Genomic DNA, 27952 nt, shown 5'->3' with positions numbered 1-27952 from the left:
ATCCACTAGCGTTCCTTGTCTTAAAGCCCGCTTAAACGCACTTGTAAAAAAGGCAAAAAATTCCTACACCTAGTAAAGGCAAAAGCTCTAACCCAGGTCTGCAAAAGGCAGCTAAGCAACAACCGCGGTTTGGAAGAAAGGGAAAATACGCAGGAAATTAACACAGGGTGTTGTAACTGACAGACTGCCTTAATGACCACATTTCCCAGCAGCCCTCCCGCATCCAGGCACCTTCGCGGATTGGACGCGTCCTTGGGGGGCGTGTCAAGGGAGGGGGTCGGCGCGAGGCACTGTGGGTAGGAGACGGCAGTCGACGGAGGCGCCATTTTGTGGAGCGGCGGTACCCTGTTGGAGATTCTGGGGCACAAAACCGCTACTTCTGTAACTTTGAAGGTAACCGCACTTCCTGAAGGTAAGTGCGGAGCCAGTGGTAACGACCGGCGGTTCTTACTGTTAGGGCAGGCCTTATGGAGCCTCCTTTCCAGCCTCGCGCGGGCGGCGGCCGATCAGCTAGCTCCAGCCGGATCTCACGGCGGGTAGGGGCAGGCAAACTACCCGAGGCGTTGGAGGCCCTCGCCCTTCGCCGCCAGCGCTGTCAGCTTTCAGAAGGCGTCCTCCCGCCCCGCGCCAGGCCCGCTTCTTTCGGGCTCTGAGTGTGCCCCTGCCGGGACGTGCCCCCGTCTCCTTGGCCCAAATAAGCGTGCATCCGTCGCTGTCCCTCGGGTGCTCCCCTGCAAGCCCGGCAATCTCTGGCCACCGTCGCCCCGCAGCTGCACGGAATCCGCCTTCTCCGGAAGGCTGTTCAGTGGAGGCTGATCTGCGGGCTGGGAGCCTCCTTGGGGGGAGGGGACGAGAGGGGCGTGTGCAGGGAGTTAGGGAAAGCTGGGGGCCCCAGTCGGTCACACAGGCGGTGGCGCCGCCATCTCGGCCGCGACACCCCGCGGAGGTGGGTCTGGGCACTGCCCAGGAGGCGAAGGGCGGCATCGGTCATTCTGCCCAGGGCTTCGTGTCTCCCAGATGATTCTCTCCCATTTATGAATTCAGCACATGTTCGTTGTGTACCTGATCTAAAACCGTTTCTTGGACCTCGCAGGCGTCGGACGCGTCCTGTCTGTGTGATGTTTTACCGGCGCCAGGGCGCTGCGGGGTCGGGACTGGATCCGGGCGCGGTGGTTATTGTCGCCCAGGAATTAAGTCGTGGTCGCGGTTTGCGCTTGTCAGATGGAAGTAGATTTTGATTCAGCCGTTGTGTTATATGTACATGGGGTAGAGTTCAATCGGGTCAGCATCCCGGCTTCTAAAAGGTTTTATAGATTTTTAATCAGGAAATTTTGAATTTCATGTTGCGCCTTTTATTAGTAAAGACACTTTAGTGAATGTTTTAATGGCCATCTACCCTACTGGAGTTTCTTGGCTGCAGAGCACGGGCAGCTGATTGCATCTCTGTCCTTTTTGCTTTGTAATCCTAAAGTAGGGGGAGGGAAGGAATCTTCTGCTTTCGTCCTTTTATGGTTTGTTATTGAATATGAAATCTGTTATTTTGAAGTATGTTTCATTTACCTGCTTTCCTCATTGTTAAAAAGGGTAGTTATGATTTTAATGTTGACGGTCCCCACCTTCCCTCCCCGCCTTCTATGGCCTTGATGAAATTCCAACCTCAGTAGGTGTCCCAGATTATACAATGATTGGCTTAACTAATCTCTCAGATTTGCAACAACCAATCTATCTTTTTTTCCTAGAAAAAAAAAACCCCAAAATTTGAACCTTTTGGAACAGTGTGCTAGATCTTCAGTAAGACAATGGGTTCAGACAAAAGGTAAGTTGCTGCTGTATATATGCCTTTGATCGCAACATTTCCGTGGGATTGAACAATTTTTTAAACATTGTTTATGAAACAAATATTTGGCCGTCTATTTGTGTCAAGCATTGCTATCAGCACTTTCAGGATCCTTGCTCTCGTGAGCATGCAGTTTAGTGAGAATTAGAGTACTACTTACTGTGTGAAATGTGCTATGAGACAGGAAGCTGAGAGGGCTGTTAGGACACATAGGAAGCACATGTTTTTTCTCGAAAGGGCCAGGGAAACTTCCTGGAGAAAGTATTCTCTAAGAAGAAGCCTGGGAGGTGAGTGAGAATTAGGCAAAGGAGTGCTGGGTGGAGTGGGTCACTGAGGTTCCCAGTGTAGATAACAGCCTGTGCAGAAGCCTGAAGATCATACATGTTAGCACTTGGCACAGTACCTGGCTGTAGTAGTGAGCATTCAGTGAGTGCTGGCTCTTGTTATTAATGCCTGCATTGCAAGATGGTCCAGGTTTATAAAGCTGAAGAGATTTGGGCCGTGGATTACATATAGAAAAACTGCTAATGAATTAGTGGAGGATTGAGGTGAGAGCATTTGGCTGCTGTGTCATCTGTTGAGTGGATTCTCCCACTCAAACCATTTGATTTAAATACACAACCTTTATTCAGACACCTGCCTCCTCAGTATTGAGGCCAGTCCCAGTGATGGATCAAATTGACGGCCCAGGGGACTTAGGAAGTGTTCGTGTCACATGATGTTATTTTAATTCTGTGTCAGCCGTCTGATTCCAAAGAACTTACTAAATTAACATTTACCTTTTTTTTAGGTCCTTTCATCCCCATATGTCACATAATGAAATCATCCTGGACTGATTGTTTTCATTGATTTATTTTGATTAAATTTGTAGATTATAAATGAGGTCCTTATAATGTACTCTTTATCTTGCCCTTACACAGTATTATGAATCTGGTAAACAGTTTATGAAAGAACTGTGTATCTGTGGTCAAATGGGTTTGAACTTCTTGCTTTTAGATTTTCCAGTGCTGCCCAGTAACCAAAAATAAACATTGTAGGAAATAATATTCTCTGACAGTGCTGGTTGTGTCTAACAAATGCCTAATGGGAAAAAAAGATTTATTTAACTCATCCAGGTTGTGATACCCTTGAGAGTAGATAGGTCAAGATGTGTTCTCCTTTGAAACTGGGTGAAATACTAATAATTTTTTCTTTCTACCTTTGATCACTAAGATGGAAATCAGATAATCTGGGATAATCTGTATTTCACAGGCTTGGGAAAACAGGATAAATTTGAACAGCCTGGCCCTTGCTCAAAAATATTAAACACAAACATTTGCTATCTGTATTTTCAGATTTAGCATGAATTTCTAAAAATTACCTTGCTTTGAGGGCTGTAATATCTTCCCAGAGGTTATCTTTGTGGATTGGAATTTAGTGCTAACTTTTAAGGGGTACGTAAAACTGTATATCTTATAAACTGACCTGTGCAGTTGTGTGTTCAAGCATGTTTTCTGAAGGTACAAAATGTGATTTACTTCAGAGTAAATGACAATTCTTTTCCCGCAGAGTGAGCAGAACAGAGCGTAGTGGAAGGTACGGTTCCATCATAGACAGGGATGACCGTGATGAGCGTGAATCCAGAAGCAGGCGGAGGGACTCAGATTACAAAAGATCTAGTGATGATCGGAGGGGTGATAGATACGACGACTACCGAGACTATGACAGTCCAGAGGTAAGTGACCAGCAACTGTTTATGAATTATATGTATAACACCTTCTTGATAGATGTAAGTCTATCAAGTATGGAAATCTCTCCTGGAGTATTATGTTCAGTTGCTCTATTATTCTGAAATCTGTTGAGTGTAGTATAATCCTCAAGGACAAACGTAGCCTAATAGAAACATTGGCTAGGGTTTACCTAGGGCTCACCATGCACCAAGCACTCTTTTGAGCACTTTACTTAATGAACTCATTTAAGTCTCCCTAGAACCCTATAAGGTAGGTGGTATTTCCATTTTAAAGATGATGCAGTCAAGTATGATAATATGCCAGCCCTATGCCTCAGATGGTGTTTCTTAACCTTTCTTTTTTTTTAAGTGAGAGACTGACAGGAAGAGAGAGAGATGAGAAGCATCAACTCCTTAGTTGTGGCACCTTACTTGTTCATTGATTACTTCTCATACATGCCTGGGCAGGGGCTACAGCCAAACCAGTGACCCCTTGCACAAGCCAGCAACCTTGGGATCATGCCAGTGATCCCACACTCAAGCTAGAAAACCCAGGCTCAAGCTGTTGACCTCAAGGTTTCAAACCTGGGTCCTCAGCATCCCAGGTCAACGCTCTATCCACTGTGCCACCACTGGCCAGGCTTACCAGTTAATTTTTTTTTTTAATTTATTTTAGAGAGAGGAAAGGAGAGAAAGACAGGAACATAGATCTGTTCCTGTATGTGGCCTGACCTAGAATCAAACCGGCAACCTTTACATTTCGGGAGGGCACTCTAGCCATCCTGCCAGCTCATGGTGGTATTTCTAAAAGTTGTAGTTACAGTCACCTTAGCCTAGCTTTTTTTTTTTTTTTTTTTTTTTTTCTAAAAGTTGTAGTTACAGTCACCTTAGCCTAGCTTTTTTTTTTTTTTTTTTTTTTTTGTATTTTTCTGAAGCTGGAAACGGGGAGAGACAGTCAGACAGACTCCCGCATGCGCCCGACCGGGATCCACCCGACACGCCCACCAGGGGCAAAGCTCTGCCCACCAGGGGGTGATGCTCTGCCCCTCCGTGGTGTCGCTCTGCCACGACCAGAGCCACTCTAGCACCTGGGGCAGAGGCCAAGGAGCCATCCCCAGCGCCCGGGCCACCTTTGCTCCAATGGAGCCTTGGCTGCGGGAGGGGAAGAGAGAGACAGAGAGGAAGGGGGGGGGAGTGGAGAAGCAATGGGTGCTTCTCCTATGTGCCCTGGCCGGGAATCGAACCCGGGTCCCCCGCACGCCAGGCCAATGCTCTACCGCTGAGCCAACCGGCTAGGGCAATATGTAGTTTTATTTAAAAATAATCATGCTGCCCATATAATTTTGCATTCTTTATCAATTTTTTTGAAGTTTTTTTTTTTTTTTTTTTTTTTAACAGGGACAGAGAGAGAGAGAGAGAGGAGAGAGGGATAGATAGATAGGGACAGACAGGAACAGAGAGATTAAAAGCATCAAGCATCAGTTTCTCGTTGGGACACCTTAGTTGTTCATTGATTGCTTTTTCATATGTGCCTTGACCACGGGCCTTCAGCAGACCGAGTGACCCCTTGCTCAAGCTGGTGACCCCAGGGTTTCGAACCTGGGTCCTCCGCATCCCGGTCCAATGCTCTATCATCCACTGCGCCACTGCCTGGTCAGGCTAATTTTGCATTATTTTTGTTTTTAATTGATTTTAGAGAGACAGAGAGGAAGGGGGAAGAGAGAGAGAGAGGAAAGCATTCATTTGTTCCACTTTGTTGTGTACTCATTGGTTTGTTGCTTCCCATATGTGCCCTGACTAGGGATCTAACCCACAACCTTGGTATTTCAGGACGATATTCTAACCAACAGAGCTAACCAGCCAGCGCCTTGCACTGGTTTGTTTTCTTTTTCCACTTTTTTCATGTACATATCGTAACAGGTAATGGTATTTCATTGTGTGTTGGTATACTGTACAGTGAGTTGTGTTTTTTTTGGAGTTTTTTTTGTTTTTTTTACAGAGACAGTAGAGTCAGAGAGGGGGATAGATAGGGACAGACAGACAGGAATGCAGAGAAATGAGAAGCATCAATCATCAGTTTTCCGTTGCTACACCTTAGTTGTTCATTGATTGCTTTCTCATATGTGCCCTGACCGTGGGGCTACAGCAGACCAAGTAACCCCTTGCTCAAACCAGCAACCTTGGGTCTTAGCTGGTGAGCTTTGCTCAAACCAGATGAGCCTGCACTCAAGCTGGCGACCTTGGGGTCTCGAACCTGGGTCCTCCGCATCCCAGTCCGATGCTCCATCCACTGTGCCACCACCCGGTCAGGCTACAGTGAGTTGTTAAAGCATCCATCCTAAACTAAATAATTGTTGATTGCCCTCGCCAATGTCTCAGTGGAGAAAATATTGGCCTAGCATATGGACATTCCAGGTTCTATCCCATCAGGGCACACAGGAGAAGCGACTATCTGCTTCTCCTTATCTCCCTCTTCCCTTCCTGCAGCCAGTGGTTTGATTGGTTTGAGCATGGTCCCAGGCACTGAGGATAGCACATAAGCCTCAGGTGCTAAAAATAGCTCCATACTTGAGCATTGGCTCCAGATGGGGTTGTCAAGTGGATCCCAGTCAGGGCACATGTGGGAGTCTACCCCACTATCTCCCCTTCTCACCTAAAAAAAAGATTGTTGACAGTTTGTTTTGTTTTGTTCTGCTGTTCTAGAAAACACTGCAGTGAATGTTGTTACAAAGTTTTCATGTCACCTCTGTTTTTTTCAGATAAATTTCTAGGAGTGGAGGACCAGGATCAATGGGTATAAACCCAGTGTGATTTTCATTGTGATTTTGTTTTTTGTAAATCAGAGAGAACGTGAAAGAAGGAACAGTGATCGGTCTGAAGATGGCTACCATTCAGATGGTGACTATGGCGAGCATGACTATAGACATGACATCAGCGATGAACGGGAGAGCAAGACCATCATGCTGCGTGGCCTTCCCATCACCATCACGGAAAGCGATGTAAGGGAAACGGCAGTTCTAGCGTGCAGCCAGTGGGCACAGTGACCTGTTGAGCTTCTACCATTACATTCTTGTGTTGTTATTTTATCTCAAGTTCATATCTCAGCTAGTGAAATATATGTCTGTCTTCAGGGTAGACTTCTCTCAATTCGGTTCATTCATCCGTATAAGTTACTATTTACATTTAGGCTTTGAAACTCTGTCGAGTTGTCAGAAGTTCCTTAACTGCAGGGACTAGGTCTTGTTTCTTCAATATCCCTTAGAAGGTCCCCAGTACAATGTTATTGAATTGGTTACTTACTTGGTGAGTATGTATCAGTAAAAACACTTTTTTCATGATCTGGTCATCCTTTGATTTGATGAAAAGTATACTATTATCTATTTGAAATTCCTGAGAAGCCATTTCCTAACTCCCCATCCTCAGACTGGCCAGCTGGGGCCGTGGTGTACTGGCCACTGCCTACTTTCCTTCTTTCTTTTCTTTTTAAATTGTTTTCTTCTTTCTTGGTTTGCTTGTGTTTATTATTGGTGCACTGCCTGGTTCCCAGTGGTTCTGTGGCTCTTACCCATTCCTTCCAGGCACATCCGCCACCTACCTTTCCTGCAGGCCGCTTTGGATGTGTCCATCGTGGGCTCTGTTTTGCTTGAAGGCTACTTTATGTGAAGCCTTTCCTAGCCTAGCAGGCAGGATTTATTCTTCCCTGGTCTTCCCAAAGCACCGTACTTGTGAAATTCATGCAGCACTTAAACTGTGGCTGTTGACATCCACATCTCATCTCCCCTGTAAGACCATATCTCTGAAAACAGCCTTCCATGTGAACTCGCCATCTGTGTCCCTCTTTTTCTTTTCTTTTTTTTTTTTTTATTTATTCATTATAGAGAGGGGAGAGAGAGAGAAGGGGGGAGGAGCAGGAAGCATCAACTCCCATATGTGCCTTGACCAGGCAAGCCCAGGGTTTTGAACCGGCAACCTCAGCGTTTCCAGGTTGACGCTTTATCCACTGCGCCACCACAGGTCAGGCCTGTGTCCCTAACTCTTGAATTCAGGAAACTGCTCAGCCAGTGTTGTTGGTGATCCGAATGTTAGATTTTGAAATGTTTTTAAAAAGGTGAATATATAGCATTGTGCCAGTATCTATTGTCTTGGCATATTCAAAGTAATCTTCTAACTAATGTTTGGTGAATTTTAGACAAAGTTGAAGATAAGTATTGAGTTCACACAGCTTTGGTCTTCTGAACACTGGGAGTGACAGATGTGAGGTAGGACATTAGCGTTAGTGGCGGGCAGTTAGGACTCGGACCCACTGCCTACCTGCTGTGTCCTGTGTTCGACACTGCGGTGACACAGAGCCATGTCATGGATGACTGGCTAAGATCAGCAGAAGGGGAGGACAGTGCAGAGTAAAGGGGTTGGTGTGGGGGGAGGTCCGGGAACGGGGCTCTGAGCTGCTTCAGGGGGGTGGTTACAAGTGGAGGGAAGGAAGCACTCCGGGAGGTGTTAGCTGAGCTGACGCCTGAGGGATAGAAATAGTTCGGTCTGCTGGAGAACTGGGGGAGAAGGGTATGTGGTAGGCTGGCTCTCCAAGTAGGAAATCCTGGAAGATGACCTGGGAATATAAACATACTCGATTAGACAAGGCCTTGCAACCAACTTGATTGGACTGAAGTCAAATGTTTTTAGCCTGGCCTGTGGTGGCGCAGTGGATAGAGCGTTGACCTAGAAAGCTGAGGTCGCTGGTTCGAGTCCCTGGGCTTGCCCTGTGAAGGCACTTAGGACACGCAAGAAGTGAACAACTAAAGTGAAGCAACTCTGAATTGATATCCCCCCCACACCGTGTAAAATCAATAAATCTTAAAAAAAAAAAAAAAAAAGCAAGCTTTTGGTAGGAGAGAGGTGACTGGAAGGGGCTGTCCAGGCCAGGTGCTGTGTAGCCTTCGGAGCTGAGTGTGGAAGTAAGTTACTGAAGGTTTTCTTGCCAAGTAGCAAAAGCTGTGCAGATTTAGAGGGATGGAAAGACAGTGGGGGGTGGGGGCACGGTTAGCGTGGGGAGTGGGGGATGAGAATCCTGGGGAAGCCTGTTCCGGAGGGTTAGCTTGTTCATCTGACTGTGCCCTTAGGGGTCCGTCAGGCCTGTGGCCCCGGGATCCTGCAGGGGATGTGGGTGGCCTGGGAAGAGCGGTGCCCCACTGACCCTTCGGGACCTCCCTGCTGGTCCTGGAGTGAGAGGGTGATGCTGCGTGTTCTAGGTTTGTTTTGGGGAAATAAATGGTCTCTGCCAGAAAAGGTCGGTTTGTGAAGTGGAAGTCTCAGGTTCTCAAATGCTGTACAGTAGTAGTCTTAGACCATTTGCTTGTTGGGATCTTTAAAACGTTTTAAAAGGATAGTATTTAATCTCCTGAGTTTCAGCTTATCATTCATTATTGTTTTCCTGTTCAGTTTGTCCTGCCCTGATAGGTGAATTCTTAGAGTAACTGTAGTTACTTTGTTGCCGTTTATGTTACTGTATCACTATTTTTAAAGTGACTGTCTTTAGTTACTATGTTACTAAGGAACCTGAGTCACATGGTTGGATCTGGCTCAGTGTAGCAATTCTTGTGCTCTGCAAAAATAAATACAGTCGATTTTCCCTAGGGAACTACAAGTTAGGTTCTTATGAGGCTCTAGTCACATTATCATCAACTTTGTTTTATATGTGTTTATTTAGAGATCTTGATTTAACATACAGTCTTGATTTAGTAGCGTTGAACTCATGGCCAAAGCACTATAAGTCATACCTGAAAAAAGCTTACGTGTGTGTGTGTGTGAGAGAGAGAGAGAGAGATCTGTAAGGCACATCATGGTATTCTTGTGCTAGGAACACTAGACAGCACAAAAATGGGAAAACTTGGCACTAAATAGACTGGAAAGGGTACTTGTTTCTCATGTGGAAGCATCACCCTTCCAGGAACACGTGCATTGGGCGACTCGCAGCACGCACCAACTTGGTTACAGAGTTAGTGACAAGACACATTCGCACAGACGGTGTACACAAATAAGGAGGACCAACTGGGTAATCCTGCAGCCTTTGCACATAAGGAGCCACTAAGAATCTGTTTCACAAGTTGGCCCTAATTTTTATCCCCCTGGGAATATTTCTTCCTGGTATGATTGATAGACTAATGTATTTTTTTTTTATCATTGCCTCTTGCAGTAAGGGCTTGGTCTTACTGCATCAATAAGAAAAATATGAGCCAGAATTGCTTCTTTTAGACCCAATTAATGTTTATTTTGATTTATTAGCCTAACAACAAATTAGCTTTGTTAATTTTTATCATTAAAGTAAATGTAAGGAAGTTATTTCTTAAAATGTGCAGAAAATATTTTTCTTAAAGGGGGTATCTTAGTATTTTTGGCTATTGATTGTTAATCACGTACCTCAGGACAAGAACACATCCTCTGCCTCTTGAATATCATTTTCTCTCTGCTCCTGTGGAGGAGCAGAGGACAGTGAGATTAGACTAAAAGAGGGGGCTTCATGGACAGGACTCAGTGAGCAAGACTGTATCGTAATGTAAATAACTGCCTGAGGGAGGCTCCCAGGCAGCATGTAAAGAATGTCTTTAAGGGTTCAATAAAACATTAGTTCCTCTGAGAAATAGTCTTTCTTTTATTCCAGTTTTAGAATCATTGCATTTGGGTGATAGCAGTTCAAAACTTGGCCAATTAAGCAGTTGATATAGCCCCCACTCTTCAAACTTGAACTTGCTTTGGTGGGGAGTGTTTGTGGCTGAAGCTTTGACTATAGATGTGCAAAACCCTCCGCAGATTCGAGAGATGATGGAGTCCTTCGAAGGCCCGCAGCCTGCGGATGTGAGGCTGATGAAGAGGAAAACAGGTGAGTGCACTTGGTTCCGCCGTTCTCGTTCTCCCCCCAACCCCCCCACGCCTCAGCCCCCAAAGACCGTCCTGAAACCCCCAGTCTTCGAGCACATGAATTCAGAATGAAAGGTTTGCCATGGCTAAGGAATGTGACTCTTTGAAAACGATAATAGAGAGCATCTGAGGACCTTTATAAAACTTTATTTTTAGGGACTTTTCTTTCCTTCGGTAAGTAATGATTTATAAACTCGTTTGTAGTCGGTTGCATGGTTACTTTTTAAGTGTGGAATCAAATCAAGTGGCATTTAGCTCAGACGGCTTGGTTCCTTGCCATGGCAAAGTATCAAGAAGATCCCCAAGTCAAGTCACATTTGTAAAGCTGCTTCCCAATTGGCTTTGTCACGCAGTGTTGAAGCAGTGGGAGAGAGATTCACCTGTTATAAAGGAACTGACTAACACGAGTATCCCGTCTATATCTGAATGCTGTCTCTAGGTGTAAGCCGTGGTTTCGCCTTCGTGGAGTTTTATCACTTGCAAGATGCTACCAGCTGGATGGAAGCCAATCAGGTTGCTTCACTCACCAAGTCTAGATATTCATGAAAATGGAACAAGTCTGTACAATTTTAAAAAAAAGGTTGAAGGAGTGGTTTGTTCCAAAGGAGTGACTTTAAAAATAGAAAAGCTTTGTATATATTAAAATTGATATAACTGGAATAAATATAGTTCCAACAGCTGCATTGCATAGTGTGCTCTGCCCTTAAACATGTCTACCTGGCAGGGCTTTGTAACCACTGAACACCTATCTGGTGATTACCAAAACTTCTGATGTTCCCACTTCCCTACCTGATTTTGTTACTATTCATTCTGTCCATTGAGAGTAATTTTAGAATATCCAACTCTCAATTGTGACAGCAAGGAGAATACAATAGAAATCTGCTGTAGGCATTTTATAAATAATTCCTTCCTTCTGCTTGGAGACCACAGCCTCCTGAGGGCATTGCTGCTCTTACAGGTCTTCAAAGACCGTTTAAGGGCCTGGTGGAATTTATGAACAATAACCTAATGAAATTAGCCTTGGAGCGGGTGTCCTGCTGCTGTCTAATCTAGTTAGAGTGGCGTTAACATTCTAATCCCCCTGAGAGTGCCTGTGATAGTCTCTTCACAGCAAATCATTGATGTAGCATTAACTGAAATGACAAGATAATATTCAATGCTTGGCACATAAATAACATTTTTGCCAGAACTCCAAAGCACAGTATTGAGTGCTTTAACCAAGTGCATTCTGGGAAGTTTTCTTAACTTGTGTTGCTGTTCTGCAACATTTTATGATTTGTCACCTGTAAATAAGAATTCTATTCTTTTGTTAATATATTGCCATTTATAACAAGACTCACTAATTTTGATTTGTTAGCTTTTTAAGTCATTTTCTTAACCCAGAGGTGACATCCTGATCTTATAAAAGTACAGCTTCATTCATTTCATACCATGGACACCCTCCTGTAAACCCAGAATGTGCAGCAGCATCATGTGAGTCTGTTTCCTTGGCGTGGTAGTATCTTTTGATGCAGAGAATGTATCAGAAGGACTTGCCCTTGCCTGAGAGTTTAAAACTCCTCTAAGAAATTAAAGCCTGTAAGACATTTAAACATCTCCACAATTTTAATGTATACAAAGCTATGCTCATGTGTAATACTTTATTACCATTCAAATTCACTCCAGAAATAAAAGGCCAATAAGATTAGGGACTCAGTGGTAGTTTGGAGTCTCCCCAGCACACATCCCTCCTAGGGGATGATCTGTTGATGTATCTGCCAGCTTCTTTATTTTTGCTTCTGTACAACACTAGGAGTGGATGGCCCTTTGGCGCTTTCCCTCTTAGCCAGACATGCAGTCTTGCTTTAGATATTGCAGAGACAACATTCACAGCATGTCTTAACTCTTCCAGGATTTGCAAGAACCAAATTGCTCAACAGTATGTATTTTCAGAGGGGTTAGACTCCTTTTAAAAATCCCGGTATCTGACCTCCTACTTACATCTGTTCTGGTAGTGTCAGAACACCCCTCTCCCTCCCCTCCGTGCCCCCAGAAAAGATCAAAGGTGCTCCTGTGAAATGAAGACTCTTTGGGGGCAGGTGCTGGGTGTACTCTTGGCGAAAATTAAGTCCCTTTTAGTCACATGGTTGACTTGAAGGATGAGGTGGTGTACAAGCATTTACAAATGTTTCCTACCCCCCTGAAGAAACTTCATTGGCCTCCTGGTTACTCATCTTGAAAAGAGTACCATCTATTTCAGTGAAAAACACATCTGTCACATGACGTTATTGCAGTTGGCAAAGTCTCATGTAGCTGTTTTAGAGTCGATGGCATTCAGAATAGTCCCTCCTGAGAAGGAGTTGTGACCAGATTCCCTTTAAAAATGAACTTCCCTCCCCATGTCTCCCAGAGGACACATCCTGAAGCAGGAGTTTGGGGGCAGGAACGTGAAGGTTTTTACTTTGCATAGGACGTGGGACTGGGGGAAGTGAAGCGAAGTCCAAGGACACCATGCTGAGGCCTCACGTAGGAGACCACCTCAGAATTGGGAGAATTGTGTTTTCTGCTTTTTGAACTAGACTGTCACTCTCAGGCAGCCTGTCACTGCTGACTGTTAGGACTTCGGTCTCTGCGGGAGACACGGCCTGGTGCATGTCACGTTTAGCGTTTGGCAGCTTTCTCAGCACGCCCTGACTCCGTTGACCTTTACTCCGCATCCCATTCTCTTACTGCCTATCTGAAGGATTGGATGGGCAGAGTAGGTGGCGGTGGTTGGTCTTCCCCGTATGTTGTCCATTTAATTCCAGAGCACTGATTTTTCCGAAGTGTGCTCTGCCCTGGGAAAATGGACACACGTTCCCCACAATGGGAATAACTTATTACTTATTTTTTTACAGAAAAAGTTGGTGATTCAAGGAAAGCACATTGCAATGCATTACAGCAATCCCAGACCTAAGTTTGAAGATTGGCTTTGTAACAAGGTAAGGCTGTGTTCTTCCCACAAGACAACTCCTTCGGGGGTGGGGGGGGTGGGGGGGGTGGGCGTGTGTATGTGTGTGTGTGTCCATCCAAACAAGGAGACGGAAGTACACAATCACCAGTTTTTATCATAAGGTGATTTTCACGCTTTGTAACTTTCTTTGGGTCCTCCTGTGTACATATTAGAGGACAGAATCCCTGAAACAATAGAGATTCTATTTATTAAGATCCAGGTTCTAAGCCCAGTGATTTTTTTTTTCTTTTTAGAGAGATAGGAAAAAATACTGATTAATTGTTCCACTTATATATGCCATTGTTGATTCTTGTGTGTGCCCTGACCAGGGATTGTACCAGCAACCTTGGCGTGTCGGGGCGATGCACTTACCAGCTGAGCTACCCGGCCAGGGCCCTAAGTCCAATGTTTTCATTAAGATTTTAGGTTTGTGTCATGTCTTTACAGTTTTTTGAATTCCAGAGCTTTCAACTTTTGGCAGCCTCTTAATAACATTAGCAAAAATCCTTGTGACCCTGCTCAAGTTATGTAAGGTCTCTTATGATCTAATGCACCATTTTGAACTTGGGTGTTGCCATTGACATTTTGAGAGTGCTCAGACTCTTTGTTCTGCCTCTGTCCTGTGTTCAGTATTTTCTCTGCCTTGTTTGTGTACATCGAGGGGTCCATATCGTGCTCTTCTGGTACAAGGAAGAACTTTTCCAGTGACTTGCTGTAGGTTTCTAGATGAACTGAAACTTTTCCCCAACTTGATAAAAATGGAATTCTACTTCAAAATATGCCAAGATTTGTTTTTCTTGGAAAAATCACATACTGAAGCATTCTAAATTTTTAGGTTAATACTCCTTTATCTTGGGTACATGGTATTACTTTCTGCTTTTTATATTGTTTATTGGGACTGGCCCATGGCCCTGTTGCTCTAACCCACATTGTTCCTAGTAAGCCTGGCCTACTGTGAGAAATCATTACAATAAAATTTTTTTTTTCCAGTGCTGCCTTAACAATTTCAGGAAAAGACTAAAATGCTTCCGATGTGGAGCGGACAAGTTTGGTAAGCCCAGATTCAGCTATGGGGAGTGTGCAGTGAAACCTGACTGGTTGGGTTATCTGTGAGCTTGGGGAAGAGTATAGATTGTAGAGCCTTTAACAAGTCATGAGGATATTTTCCTTAAACCTTCTTACCATAGGTTTGGTAGAGGCTGCTGGTGATTATGAGAGTAGAGAGTTCTTTTTTGTATTTTTCTGAAGTTGGAAATGGGGAGGCAGTCAGACAGACTCCCGCAAGCGCCGGACCAACCGGGATCCACCTGGCATGCCCACCAGGCGTCGCTCTGTTGCAACCAGAGCCACTCTAGCACCTGAGGCAGAGGCCATAGATCCATCCCCAGCGCCTGGGCCAACTTTACTCCAGTGGAGCCTTGGCTGTGGGAAGGAAAGAGAGAGACAGAGAGGAAGGAGAAGGGGAGGGGTGGAGAAGCAGATGGGCACTTCTCCTATGTGCCCTGGCCGGGAATCGAACCCGGGACTCCTGCACGCCAGGCCGACACTCTACCACTGAGCCAACTGGCCAGGGCCGAGAGTTCTTTTATTTTCTGAGATTAAACCTCTCTGCCTGGTATGCAGTCTGCATCTACTTTTCTTAAGTACAAGGGACATGTCAGTACTGCACTTGTCCAAATTTATAAAATTCACTTAAAGTTAAGATTTTGGGGTTTTGATATCTTTTTTTGTTGTTAAAGCTACATTGGTTTATTGTTTGTCTTCAATTACTGAGTGTCCCTCTCTTCTTCCCTTCTGTAGACTCTGAACAGGAAGTGCCCTCTGGAAACACAGAATCGGTTCAGTCTGTGGATTACTACTGTGATAGTAAGTTCCCGGATAATCTTTTGGCCTTTACTTTAGACGTTGGAATTTTTGTTCTCTTAATGTGTTTAATGAGCAGCAGCAGAAACTTGAGGTTATCCTGTAAAAGATTGATTTCGAGAATCTTTTCCATGTCAAAGTGAAAGGTAGACTAGGAACCTCCGCACGTGGATTTGTTTATTTGCTTATATTTGAACCTACCTTGAAAAGCATTGATGGGGGAATGCACACTTATGTCCTTTGTCTCATTCATCCCAGCAATCATACTTCGCAACATTGCTCCACACACTGTGGTGGACTCCATCATGACAGCGCTGTCTCCCTACGCGTCCTTAGCTGTCAACAACATCCGCCTCATAAAGGACAGGCAGACCCAGCAGAATAGAGGCTTCGCGTTTGTACAGCTGTCTTCTGCAATGGTGAGGGCTTCCCTAGGTCTCTCCTGGTACAAGAAACTGAGCTTTAAGAGGCAAATGTGGTCCATCCAGCTGTGATACTAACTTGTGAGCCCAAAGTTTAAGACTACATAGTGACCGTCTTTTGCTCCCTTGGATGGGAGGTAAAAATGGCGCATGCTCCTGAGGCTAACTCGGAGCCGCGTTTACTCCTTTACCAGTGCTGGGTCCCTTCTCTCCTGGTGGAAAGCGAGGTCGTTTTTTGTTTTGTTTTTTCCTCAGTTTCATATCCGCAAACAATAATGATTTGCTGTTGTTTTTTAAGGAAAGCTCTGTTTTTTTGATTGGGGTAGGTGAGATTTTTAATTACGTGACAAAATTGTTTTAATTCTACTTCAGGATGCTTCTCAGCTGCTTCAGATATTGCAGAATCTACATCCTCCTCTGAAAATTGATGGCAAAACTATTGGGGTTGACTTTGCAAAAAGTGCCAGAAAGTGAGTGTCTTCATTGTCCTGTTTCAAACTGCTACACATGCGCACTTGCCCAGATGCTTGGCTAACTGTACCCGTAAGCCTGTGTTCTCTGTGCGAGGCACTGTCCTCCCTGGTCACTCAGGCCGGGAGGGAGACAGTTGTCTCCTCTTAGAGCTTGATCTCTCTGTCCTCAAAACCAGTTGCCAGAAAAAACTTCAGAGCAGGACCAAGGCAGAAATGGCAGATGGATTGAAAACGTGTGCTGTGCAGACTGCTGTAGGATAGCACAGCCTGTCTGGAAATAACCCCCTTCTGGACAGCATGCCCATGGCTTCGTGTGTAGGGCTTCAGCCCAGTGTGTCCATGTCCCATTTCTAGTGTTGTTGCTCAGCCATCAGACACCTTACTTGATGGTAGGGTACAAAGTAGAGCAGTGATAACACTACAAGGACACTTGCCCACTGAGGACTTGGCCCGCGGAGACCCCTCCCTGCTCTGAAAGGTGGTCCTGCTGGCATTCGAGACCTCCCAGGAAAGGCTGAAGTGAATTGCTGTCGCTTTGGCTGTGTGGGGTTATTGGTTGGGAGCCTACTGAGGTGGAATCATGTGACTAGATCTTTGTGGTTTCAGAGACCTGGTCCTCCCCGATGGTAACCGGGTCAGCGCCTTCTCTGTGGCCAGTACAGCCATTGCTGCTGCTCAGTGGTCATCCACCCAGGTAAGATGGAGGGATTTTTTGCTCAGAGTAGTGTGGGGGTGTTGCCCATGTTCACAGATGTGACCTCTCCTGTAGTGCTTGCCTTCGAAGCTCTCCAGGACGTTTTTAGGGAATACTTCCTAGTTTCTTTTCTTGGTACCTAAGTTTATGTGTTTGCTCTTTTGATGTTTCATAGTCTCAAAGTGGCGAAGGAGGCAGTGTTGACTACAGTTACCTGCAACCAGGCCAAGATGGCTATGCCCAGTACGCGCAGGTCAGTAGGTGTGACCAGCATCCAGCTTCTTGTCTCCAGAGTGTGTGTCTGACAATAACAGCTCTAACGGGTCTTCTTCTTCAGTACTCACAGGACTACCAGCAGTTTTATCAGCAGCAGGCTGGAGGGTTGGAATCTGATGCGTCATCTGCATCAGGTATAAACTTCATCTCCCTTTTCTCTTTTCTTTAAGCAGCTGTGATTGAGGAGATGCACCTAGATGTTCTAGCGAGACCCAGAGCTATGACTTTCTTCCCCTGCCAGACTGGGAAGCACATTCAGGGTTGTTACCATGTGTCTTAACAGGCTGGGGAAGTTAGAAAGTGCTTGTGTTCAGCAAGAACCAATCACAGTCTCCTAAAGACCATGTCATGATCAGTGTTCATTCTTGTAATTCAGTTATATTTCCCATCTCGGTGTTCTTAGTAATTCTGAGTGCCCGTGTAGGTTTAGGCGAGCAGAGAGATTGTGTTCCCCAGACCTCAATCAGAAGGGTCACAATGAGAAGGCTTGGTTAAATTTTTGTTCTGGAATTATAAAAGCCTTAAGAGTTAATTAAGTCTTTTCTCAACCTCAGAGTCGATATGGATTCTTTCCTTCTTTTTAGCCATTGTACGGAATGTTTATCACATTCTACTTGGATTATAAAAATGAAAATGTCATAGGTCTAGGTATTTAGTGGGGATAAGCTTATTAAGAACTGACTTACACAGACAGAAAGTGAGACTGGGCATTACAGATAAAGGTGCTTGGCTTGGCATTCAGTGCTTGGCTCTCCTAACCCCTGTGTTTGCATCATCAGGCACTGCAGTGACCACCACCTCAGCGGCCGTAGTGTCCCAGAGCCCCCAGCTGTATAATCAAACCTCCAACCCACCCAGCTCTCCGGTAATCCTGTTGTCCTAGATACAGACTGGTGACTGTTAGGGGAACTTTTGTTTTGTTGAACAAATATCTTTCCCTGCTGTATGGGCCAGGGTTGAATAATATACACACTCCAACCTTACTTGTCTAGATAGTATTAGATAATAAAATAATTTTGTGTATACATTTTAAATATGAGATTCCAAACAGGGTGTATTTATGCTTTCTGCATGCTTCAACTTGACGGCCTTTAGGGAGAGAGTCACCAGCTGTGTTTGGCTCCCGTGTTGCCGCAGCATTAGCACAGTGTGTGTGTCAGGGGAGCCCTTCCTCCTTCCTCCTGGATGATTGCAGTGGTTTAGTTCTCTTAAGAGGCTGTACAGTTGAAACTATATTGAAGCTGCTGTTCTTTCCAGACTGAGGAAGCACAGCCTAGCACTAGCACAAGTACACAGGCCCCTGCCGCTTCCCCCACTGGTGTAGTTCCTGGTACCAAATATGGTAAGCCAATCCTCTGGGTCTGTGGACAGTTGGAAGGTCCTAGTTGTTGCTTTTGTTTAATAAGAGTTCCTCTTCCTTTGTGGGTGTCAAGAGGGCCGCTGGGGATGTGAGCAGAGGAGCGTTAGGCCTGCTGCATCTCGGCAGCTTAGACTGAGTGCAGCTGGTGTCTCTCCTTACTGGGCTGGGTTTCGCTTTTGCAGCGGTGCCGGACACATCCACGTACCAGTACGATGAATCTTCAGGATATTACTACGATCCCACAACAGGGCTGTATTACGACCCCAACTCACAGGTAATTGCACTGTTCTGCTCAGTTCCACTAGAAATATCTTAGTTGCACTTAGTCCATTTAAATTTTTAATTTTGGGTTAGAAAAACTGTTTTGAGGCAAAATATACATACAGAAAAATGCACAAAAGTGTGCAGTTCTTTGAGTTCAGACACATTCATATATCTACCAGCGCTGAGATATGAGAGAAAAATTCCTAGATATCGCAAGGTCTCTCATGCCCCCTGCTAGTCAGCACTCACCGCTTCTGTAACTACTGTTCTGACTTCTCTTACCATGGACTTTTTATTTTTGTATTCCCCCCAAGTGAGAAGCTGGAGGTAGGGGGATTGGCAGACAGACTCCCGCATGCGCCCGACCGGGATCCACCCGGCATGCCCACCAGGGGGCGATGCTCTGCCCATCTGGAGCTTTGCTCTGTTGCAACCAGAGCCATTCTAGTGCCTGAGGTGGAGACCATGGAGTCATCCTCAGCCCCTGGGCCAACTTTGCTCCAATGGAGCCTTGGCTGTGGGAGGGGAAGAGAGAGAGAGAAAGAAGAGAGGGGGGAAGGTTTGAGAAACAGATGCCTGCTTCTTCTATATGCCCTAGCCGGGAATTGAACCCGGGACCTCCACATGTCGGGACTGTGCTCTACCGCTGAGCCAACCAGCCAGAGCCACCATGGATTATTTTGTCAAGTAAAATTTATAGGTAGCTATTAACCTTTAGAAGTTTTTTTTTTTTAATTAAAAAACTTTATTTGTTGATTTTTGAGGGAGGAGAAGGGAGGGAGAAAGAGAAACATCGATTTGTTTCATTTCTTGGTTGATTCTTGTGTGTGCCCTGACCAGGAATCCACAACCTTGGCATATTAGGACAACTCTCTAACCAACTGAGCTACCCAGCCAGGGCCCTAGATAGAAGTTTTCAGTTGCATTTTTTCTTCCATCTATTCCTTTTTTTGAGTTGAGATAAAAGTCACCATTTTTTACTATTTAGAGTATACAATTTAGTGGAATTTAGCACTCACAGTTGTGCCACCATCACCACTGTTTAATTCTACAACATTCTTATCACTCCAGAAATAAGCCCTGTGCCCATTAAGCAGTCACTCCTTAGTCCCTCAGCCCCGTAACCACTATCTGCTTGTCTCTATGAATTTGCCTGTTGTCAGCATTTCAGATAAATGGAATCAGACCATCTATGACCTTTTGGGTCCAGCTGCTTTTCTTAGCATTCCTCTGTGGTTTTTGTTTTGTTTTGTTTTTTACAGTGACACAGAGTCAGAGAGAGGGATAAACAGGGACAGACAGATAGGAACAGAGAGAGATGAGAAGCATCAATCATTAGTTTTTCGTTGTGACACCTTAGTTCATTGATTGCTTTCTCATATGTGCCTTGACCGCGGGCCTTCAGCAGACCGAGTAATCCCTTGCTCATGCCAGCGACCTTGGGTCCAAGCTGGTGAGCTTTGCTCAAACCAGATGAGCCCGCACTCAAGCTGGTGACCTTGGGATCTCGAACCTTGGTCCTCCACATCCCGGTCTGACGCTCTATCCACTGCTCCACCGCCCAGTCAGGCTCCTCTGTGTTTTTGAGGGTAGAAATGATTAGATATGTGGAATCATGTTTTATTTTGGGAGAAAAAGCAACTTTAACACTCCATAAATAAACAACAATTTGTGAGAATGTTGTGAGAACAACAATGGTAAGAATAAGTGCTTTTAGAGGGAAGCTGGCGTTGAGAGCCGTGGTCTGAGAGGGAGGGGCGGCTGTGGGCCGGCCTGAGGCCGGGTCTGCGGGCTCTCCTGCTGCTCCGTGGGCAGTTTGGCCCGTTCCCAGGCAGTGCTCCTAGCTGGACCTAGCGCATGTGGCTCCTGTTTCTGATCCTCCCCTTCCCTGAAGAGACACAACAGACCATCTCCTGGGTCCCTGCTGAGTGGGTAGAGTGACAGCCTGGGGAATCAAGAGGAGAGAGGGCTGGTTCTGCCAGGGCACCTCTTCCCGTGGGCTTAAATCAGGTTCCTTCACCCGTCATCTCCCAGGCGCCCAAGCTGGGGCCGTACAGACCGTGTTTGCTTGCCTTGCTGTCCGGCGTGTTGTGTATGGTTGAACCAGGTGATACCTGTTAACTAGTTGTCATGGGGGACGTGTTCTGGTCACCCAGTTTGTGTCAAATGTCTGGAGGAGAGTCCAACACATCGCTCTTTGGGACTCCTCGAAGAGTTAAATGTAAATGAGAGCTAGACACTTGAGAGGAAACCATATTCTACTTTTGCCCAAGAAGTTTCACAGCTTCGCTGGCTGGTTCATCGTCCTCGCTCACACCAAAATGTACAGCTCCTCTGGGCAGGAAGTGTGAGCCGTCCACAGCGTGGTTTATGTCTATGTTTAGTTTGTTTGACAGCACAACTTGGACGCACCTTTTGACAAAATCTAGAAGGTAATGGTTTGACATAGTAGTCTGCATTAACTGCTTTGTCTTTCTAGTACTACTACAACTCCTTAACCCAGCAGTACCTTTACTGGGACGGAGAGAAGGAGACGTATGTGCCTGCGGCGGAGTCGGGCTCCCACCAGCAGGCGGGCATGCCTCCGGCCAAGGAGGGGAAGGAGAAGAAAGAGAAGCCCAAGAGCAAGACGGCCCAGCAGGTGAGGGCGCCCTCCCGACCCACAGTGTCCGCACTGTGGGCTTAAGTTTTTGTTCTGTCATGTTGGTTGTGGCTTTTATTTATTTATTTATTTATTTTAATTTTTTTGCATTTTTCTGAAGCTGGAAACAGGGAGAGACAGTCAGACAGACTCCCGCATGCGCCCGACCGGGATCCACCCGGCACGCCCACCAGGGGCGACGCTCTGCCCATCCTGGGCGTCGCCATGTTGCTACCAGAGCCACTCTAGCGCCTGGGGCAGAGGCCACAGAGCCATCCCCAGCGCCCGGGCCATCCTTGCTCCAATGGAGCCTTGGCTGCGGGAGGGGAAGAGAGAGACAGAGAGGAAGGTGCAGCGGAGAGGTGGAGAAGCAGATGGACGCTTCTCCTGTGTGCCCTGGTCGGGAATTGAACCCGGGTCCTCCGCACGCTAGGCCGATGCTCTACCGCTGAGCCAACCGGCCAGGGCCTGTGGCTTTTATTTTTTAAGATTTTGTTGATTTTAGAAAGAGAGAGAGGCCTGACCTGTGGTGGCGCAATGGATAAAGCGTCGACCTGGAAATGCTGAGGTCGCCAGTTCAAACCCTGGGCTCGCCCGGTCAAGGCACATATGGGAGTTGAAGCTTCCTGCTCCTCCCCACCTTTCTCTCTCTCTCTCTCTCTCTCTCTCTCCTCTAAAATTAATAAATAAATAAAAATAATTTTAAAAAAAGAAAGAGAGAGAGAGAAAGGTGGGGGTGGGGAGTGGGAAGCATGAACTCATAGTTGCTTCTCATAATGCCTTGACCAGGCAAGCCGGGGGTTTTGAACCAGCGACCTTAGCATTCCAGGTTGACACTCAAGCCACTGTGCCACCACAGGTCAGGCTTGTGGCATTTATGTCAGCTTTATATGGATTCTTAAAAACTGGGCCACTCAGCTTACTTACATTAAGTCTGTGGAGCTATTATATATTGTCAGTTTGCCTGAATACTTAAGAGAATATTCTGGAAGACTCACAGGCTCTCAAGTGGTATTCATGAATGCCTTTGGAGATGTTTGTAGTTAGAAGTAAAGGCATAAAGGCTTTTGATACAGAGTATGTGTGTCCTGACACAGGGCAAAGTAAGTATATTCTTTAATTTTTTATTTATTTATTCATTTTATAGAGGAGAGGGAGAGACAGAGAGAGAGAAGGAGGGGAGGAGCTGGAAGCATCAACTCCCACATGTGCCTTGACCAGGCAAGCCCAGGGTTTCGAACCGAGTATATTCTTATTCTAAGTGTCTTTACCTAAAATGTCTTTCCATGGTGGTTGTTTTGACATTAGATTGCCAAAGACATGGAACGCTGGGCTAAGAGTTTAAATAAGCAGAAAGAAAATTTTAAAAACAGCTTTCAGCCTGTCAGTTCCTTGCGAGAAGAAGAAAGGAGGGAGTCTGCTGCGGCAGATGCCGGCTTCGCCCTGTTCGAGAAGAAGGTAGCAGCAGTGGGCACAGCCAGGGGTGGTGATGGGCACTGGTGTCGGGTGGGGGCTTAACTTACATCAGGTGAAGGGCTTATGTTGGGTGGGGGCTTACGGATGGCAGGCTTACATCGAGTAGGGGTTTACACCACGTCCTGTTTCCCAGGGAGCCTTAGCCGAACGGCAGCAGCTCATTCCGGAACTGGTGCGGAATGGAGAAGAGGAGAATCCCCTCAAAGTAAGGAGCACCATCAGTTTAAAAGACCGTATCTGTGGTTTGTCTCCCCCTGAATCCCAGCTGTGTCTTGGCTCTTGTGATTTCTACTTAAAATGGGATGTGGTCACTGTTGTTGGCTGTTTGGAGCTTCTTCTGCACAGAGATTCCATGTTCAATACTTAGTGTTCCCTGTGGGAGCAGGTGAGATGGAGCATGGAATGAGGCCTGAATTCGTAAGCTCAGCTAATTGAGTTTTATTGCATTTGTAAATAGAACTTTAATGATGTGGAAAGAGAAAATTAAGACAAGAAGAAAACATACTTTACTTGGTAGCTACTGGTCTCTGTGGGCTGGTTCTCTGCTCTGTGGTATTTGGGGTTTTCCTGTGCAGTCAGTGATTTGAACACAGCCATCCGGGCGCTCTTCTTGGGCCCAGAAGGGCACCAGGGAGGTGTGGGCCCAGCACTCGGGACCTGACTGCCCCACCCAGCTGGGTGAGTGTGCTTGACCTCGTAAGTGTGGTGTAGAGCAGTGGGCTTTTCACGTCTTGGATTATGCATTACTTGATCCAGATAGGTGGCTTTCACTCTCTTCCTATTATACATTTCCAGTGACCCACCCCCCTTTTGTCCCCAGAGGGGTCTGGTTGCCGCTTACAGCGGTGACAGCGACAACGAGGAGGAGCTGGTGGAGAGACTTGAGAGTGAGGAGGAGAAGCTGGCCGACTGGAAGAAGATGGCCTGCCTGCTCTGCCGGCGCCAGTTCCCCAACAAAGACGCCCTGGTCCGGCACCAGCAGCTCTCAGACCTGCACAAGGTGGTGCCGCCTCTCTAAGCTGATCCGGGCGGGGCCGTGAGACGGGGCTCTGCCTGCATGGAAGTTCCGGAAGAGCCAGGGCCACCTTTAGAGGGCGGTTCCACCACACAGGCGTGCCTCCGCTGGGGCGGGTTCCATTCCGGACTGCTGCAGTAAAGCGAACTGGAACCTCTTTGCTGGCGGATGGTCTTGCCCTCAGTCTATAGAAACATCTGAAGTGCAGTAAAACGAGGCCTGTGGTCTGTCTCAGAGTCTGAGTGGGGAGAACATGGCAGCTTCATACACACTGGGCTCTGGTTTTCATTCTGTAGGTCACTGAACTGTGCTTGGCCTCTTCGAATACGGTAGATACTGATAATGGTGTGGTTCAAATTTGGATGTTCGGGATTCTTATCGTGTCTGTCAAATCTCTCCTGTAGCAAAACATGGACATCTACCGACGATCCCGACTGAGCGAGCAGGAGCTGGAAGCCTTGGAGCTGCGGGAGAGGGAGGTAAGGGGGGGCAGTGTGCCACCAGCAGGGACGTCGGAGTCTCTGCTGTTAGCTTTTTTTTTTTTTCTTTTTTGTATTTTTCCGAAGTTAGAAGTGGGGAGGCAGATTCCCGCATGTGCCCGACCGGGATCCACCCGGCATGCCCACCAGGGGGTGATGCTCTGCCCATCTGGGGTGTTGCTCCATTGCAACTGGAGCCATTCTAGTGCCTGAGGCGGAGGCCATGGAGCCATCCTCAGCACCTGGGCCAACTTCGCTCCAGTGGAGCCTTGGCTGCAGGAGAAGAAGAGAGAGAGATAGAGAGGAAGGAGAGGGGGAAGGGTGGAGAAGCAGATGGGCACTTCTCCTGTGTGCCCTAGCCAGGAATCAAACCTGGGACTTCCACACACCAGGCCAATGCTCTGCTGCTGAGCCAACCGGCCAGGGTCACCGTTAGCTTTCATTGCTAGCACTTAGTTCCAGGTCCTAGAAGTAAGGTGGGGCACATCACACACTTACACTCGGCCACTGTGGCTCATGTAGACTGGGCCCAGGCTGAATATGCTCTGTGAGCCCCACACTGTCCCTTGACGGGTACACAGAAGACACCCTGAAGACTGCTCACAGATCCTGTATGCCACTATGCTGGGGAGGGTCACCAGGTCTGCAGAAGCAGCAGGCCCACAGGGGAGCCCTCGGGTGATGAGGAAAGCTTCAGATGCGGTCTAGGGCCAGCAGGACCCATGAGGCTTGCAGGTGGTGTAGGAGGAGGCAGCGGACGGGCCGGGCCAGGGGCAAAGGCAGGAGAAGCCTGTGAGGCCAGTGAAGGGCAGGGAGTTGGTATTAATGGGGCAGGTTGAGGGCCAGCCGGACAGGATTTTAAATATGAGTAGAAGCTTATAGGTTAGAAGTGAACCTGTGGGCAAGTCACTTGAGATTCCCTTCCCCAAGTAATTGTGAGGTATCTATAGTTAGGGTATTTCTATTGTTTTTCTTTCCTGTCTTTTCCCATTGTTGATACCAGCTCCCCACGGACAGCTGAACAGGTCCTTGGAAGCCTCCTGGGCACTGTGTCCCTGGAGGTGGGCCTGTCTCAGTGCTGAGGGCAGATGACAGCTCTGCCCTCCCTTCCTGTGGGACCTGGGCAGGCTGTTTAAAGCATGTGACATGTGCTGGCTAATTAATAAAACTTTTTTTTTTTTGTATTTTTCTGAAGCTGGAAATGGGGAGAGACAGTCAGACAAACTCCCGCATGCGCTCGACCGGAATCCACCCGGCACGCCCACCAGGGGGTGATGCTCTGCCCACCAGGGGGCATTGCTCTGCCGTGACCAGAGCCACTCTAGCGCCTGGGGCAGAGGCCAAGGAGCCATCCCCAGCGCCCGGGCCATCTTTGCTCCAATGGAGCCTTGGCTGCGGGAGGGGAAGAGAGAGACAGAGAGGAAGGAGGGGGGGGTGGAGAAGCAAATGGGCGCCTCCCCTACGTGCCCTGGCTGGGAATCGAACCCGAGACTTCTGCACGCCAGGCCAACGCTCTACCGCTGAGCCAACCGGCCAGGGCCTAATAAAACTTCTTGTTGGAGACATGGTCCTGCTGCAGGTCCCCTGCCAATTCGTCTCTCCCGGCCCGCCGTTTCGGATAGGACTAAGTGCAGTGAGGGCCAGGGCATTGCATCTCAGCCCGCTCCTAGAAGGCCAGGCTCCGGGTGGAGCACGTATGTGGCCGGGGCACAGCTGCTGCCGGCGGTTCCGACTGCAGTCTGAGCGCCTGGCCGTCTGTGTTCTCCCGCATAGATGAAATACCGAGACCGGGCCGCCGAGCGACGGGAGAAGTACGGCATCCCGGAACCTCCGGAGCCCAAGCGCAAGAAGCAGTTGGACGCGGGCACTGTGTATGTGTTGTGAGCACTTCCCGCCTCCTCTGCTGGGGCTCGAGCTGTTTGAGTAACTCTGTGTTTGCCGCTGGCAGGAATTACGAGCAGCCCACCAAAGACGGCATCGACCACAGTAATATTGGCAACAAGATGCTGCAGGCGATGGGCTGGCGGGAAGGCTCGGGTCTGGGAAGGAAGTGTCAAGGCATCACAGCCCCCATTGAGGTGAGCCGTGGGCTTGGGCCTCGTGCTGAGAGGGGACCACGGCCTGAGGGCCGGGGATGCAGGGGCCGCTCACTGGACCACAGAGGGGCCTGTTCCTGAGCCCTCCCTGACGTCACCTGTTTTTACAGTGTCAGTTGGGAGGAATGGCAAGCGCCCTGCTTGATTTTTCTGGCGTGTTGGTATCTTTGGGTTAAACCTATTTTTCTCCTGAAGACTGTATATTTCTGTGTCCTTTGTTATAAACAACTCCTTAACACCGAGACCCGTGTAGCCTTTGTTGGATTTTTTTAAAGGTATTGTGCTTTAATTTTTTCCTAAGTGATTTTGGTTACATATTAAAGCAGATTATAAATTAGTAGGATTTTCATCCATGATAAGAAACCTTTTAAGTGGTCAGAGCCCAGATTGAGGTGCAGTCCTGAGCTCAGAGGCCGCCCCCCACTGGCCTTCTAGACAAGAACCCACCAGTCACTGCTCCTGCATCGCCTGGTGGTGCCTCCCTGGTCAGCCGCCTCCAACCTGTGTCTGCACGCGTTCTGCTGATGTCAGGCCGTCCTGCTGCGATCACGGCCCAGAATTACCAGGCTGCGGTGGCATGCTGGGGGCCTTCGTTTCTGGGCATGGGTGCTTGCTCAGCAGACGCTTGGGGGGTGGCTCTGTCCACCTGTGTTCCCCTTTCTTCCTGGGCCCAGTTTATTCCTTCAGCCCTTTGACCTGCTCCCGGCCTCCAGTGCAGAAGTCCTCGTCTTCAGATGGAACTGTCTCTGTCTCCTGGCGGGTGGTCCTGCTCGGGAGGGTGTGGGCCGGCCTAGAGAGAGCTGGAGCAGCTCTGGCCCACCTGCCGGCTGCTGACAGCAGTTTTGTCCTCCAGGCTCAAGTCCGGCTGAAAGGAGCTGGCCTGGGGGCCAAGGGCAGCGCATACGGACTGTCTGGCGCGGACTCCTACAAAGACGCTGTCCGGAAGGCCATGTTTGCCCGGTTCACTGAGATGGAATGAGACTCAGAGAGAGAGGGAGAACGGGGCGCTCCAGGGCGTGGGGCGTTCGGGCCATCGCCTGAGTGCGCTCTCACCACCTGTCTCTAAGGGCATGCCTTGTGCTATTAATAGCTTCTAGGGTGAGCCACCTCATCTGCAAGGCTCTCCGACTCAGAGGAGGTCCCTCACAGGGTTGTTGGCTGAATGGCCTTCCTTGCTGGCTGAGGGGACAGTGCGTCTTTTATACTTCCGTGTACATAGTGTAATGTACTGTGTTTTACATGTGTAGCCTACGTTGTGGTCGCTCAGCCCCATATTCCTCGGGGCTGTGAGATGCCCTGGGTGGTGTGTGACACCGAGGCCAGCTGTTGTTGAGTGTTGTGCTGTCTTTTCTTGGCAAAAGCCTTGTATATATTTGTATATTAAACATTTGTACAGAATTTTGGAAGATTTTCAGTCTAGTTGCCAAATCTGGCTTCTTTACAAAAGAAATACCTTGAAAAATGA

General features: G+C 47.5%; 1 protein-coding gene across 1 annotated transcript; it reads left to right on the top strand.

The window, feature by feature from the left end:
- The first annotated feature begins 294 nt into the window (after positions 1–294).
- RBM5 (RNA binding motif protein 5) lies at positions 295–27952 on the top strand. The gene is made up of 25 exons (XM_066352120.1): positions 295–412; positions 1741–1816; positions 3386–3551; positions 6389–6544; positions 10350–10419; positions 10897–10970; positions 13334–13417; positions 14419–14479; positions 15229–15294; positions 15550–15710; positions 16086–16183; positions 16793–16880; positions 17056–17133; positions 17218–17290; positions 17936–18021; positions 18414–18498; positions 18699–18790; positions 21260–21421; positions 22730–22879; positions 23031–23102; positions 23718–23897; positions 24317–24391; positions 26165–26262; positions 26340–26469; positions 27341–27952. Exons 2-25 carry the CDS (start codon positions 1800–1802, stop codon positions 27464–27466), a joined length of 2448 nt encoding a protein of 815 aa, XP_066208217.1. The 5' UTR covers positions 295–412; positions 1741–1799; the 3' UTR covers positions 27467–27952.

Source organism: Saccopteryx leptura, chromosome 10 (assembly GCF_036850995.1).
Source record: "Saccopteryx leptura isolate mSacLep1 chromosome 10, mSacLep1_pri_phased_curated, whole genome shotgun sequence".
NCBI classification, from domain to species: domain Eukaryota; kingdom Metazoa; phylum Chordata; class Mammalia; order Chiroptera; family Emballonuridae; genus Saccopteryx; species Saccopteryx leptura.
The sequence above is the reverse complement of the archived record's forward strand: the minus strand, read 5'-3'. Positions and strand labels throughout refer to the sequence as shown.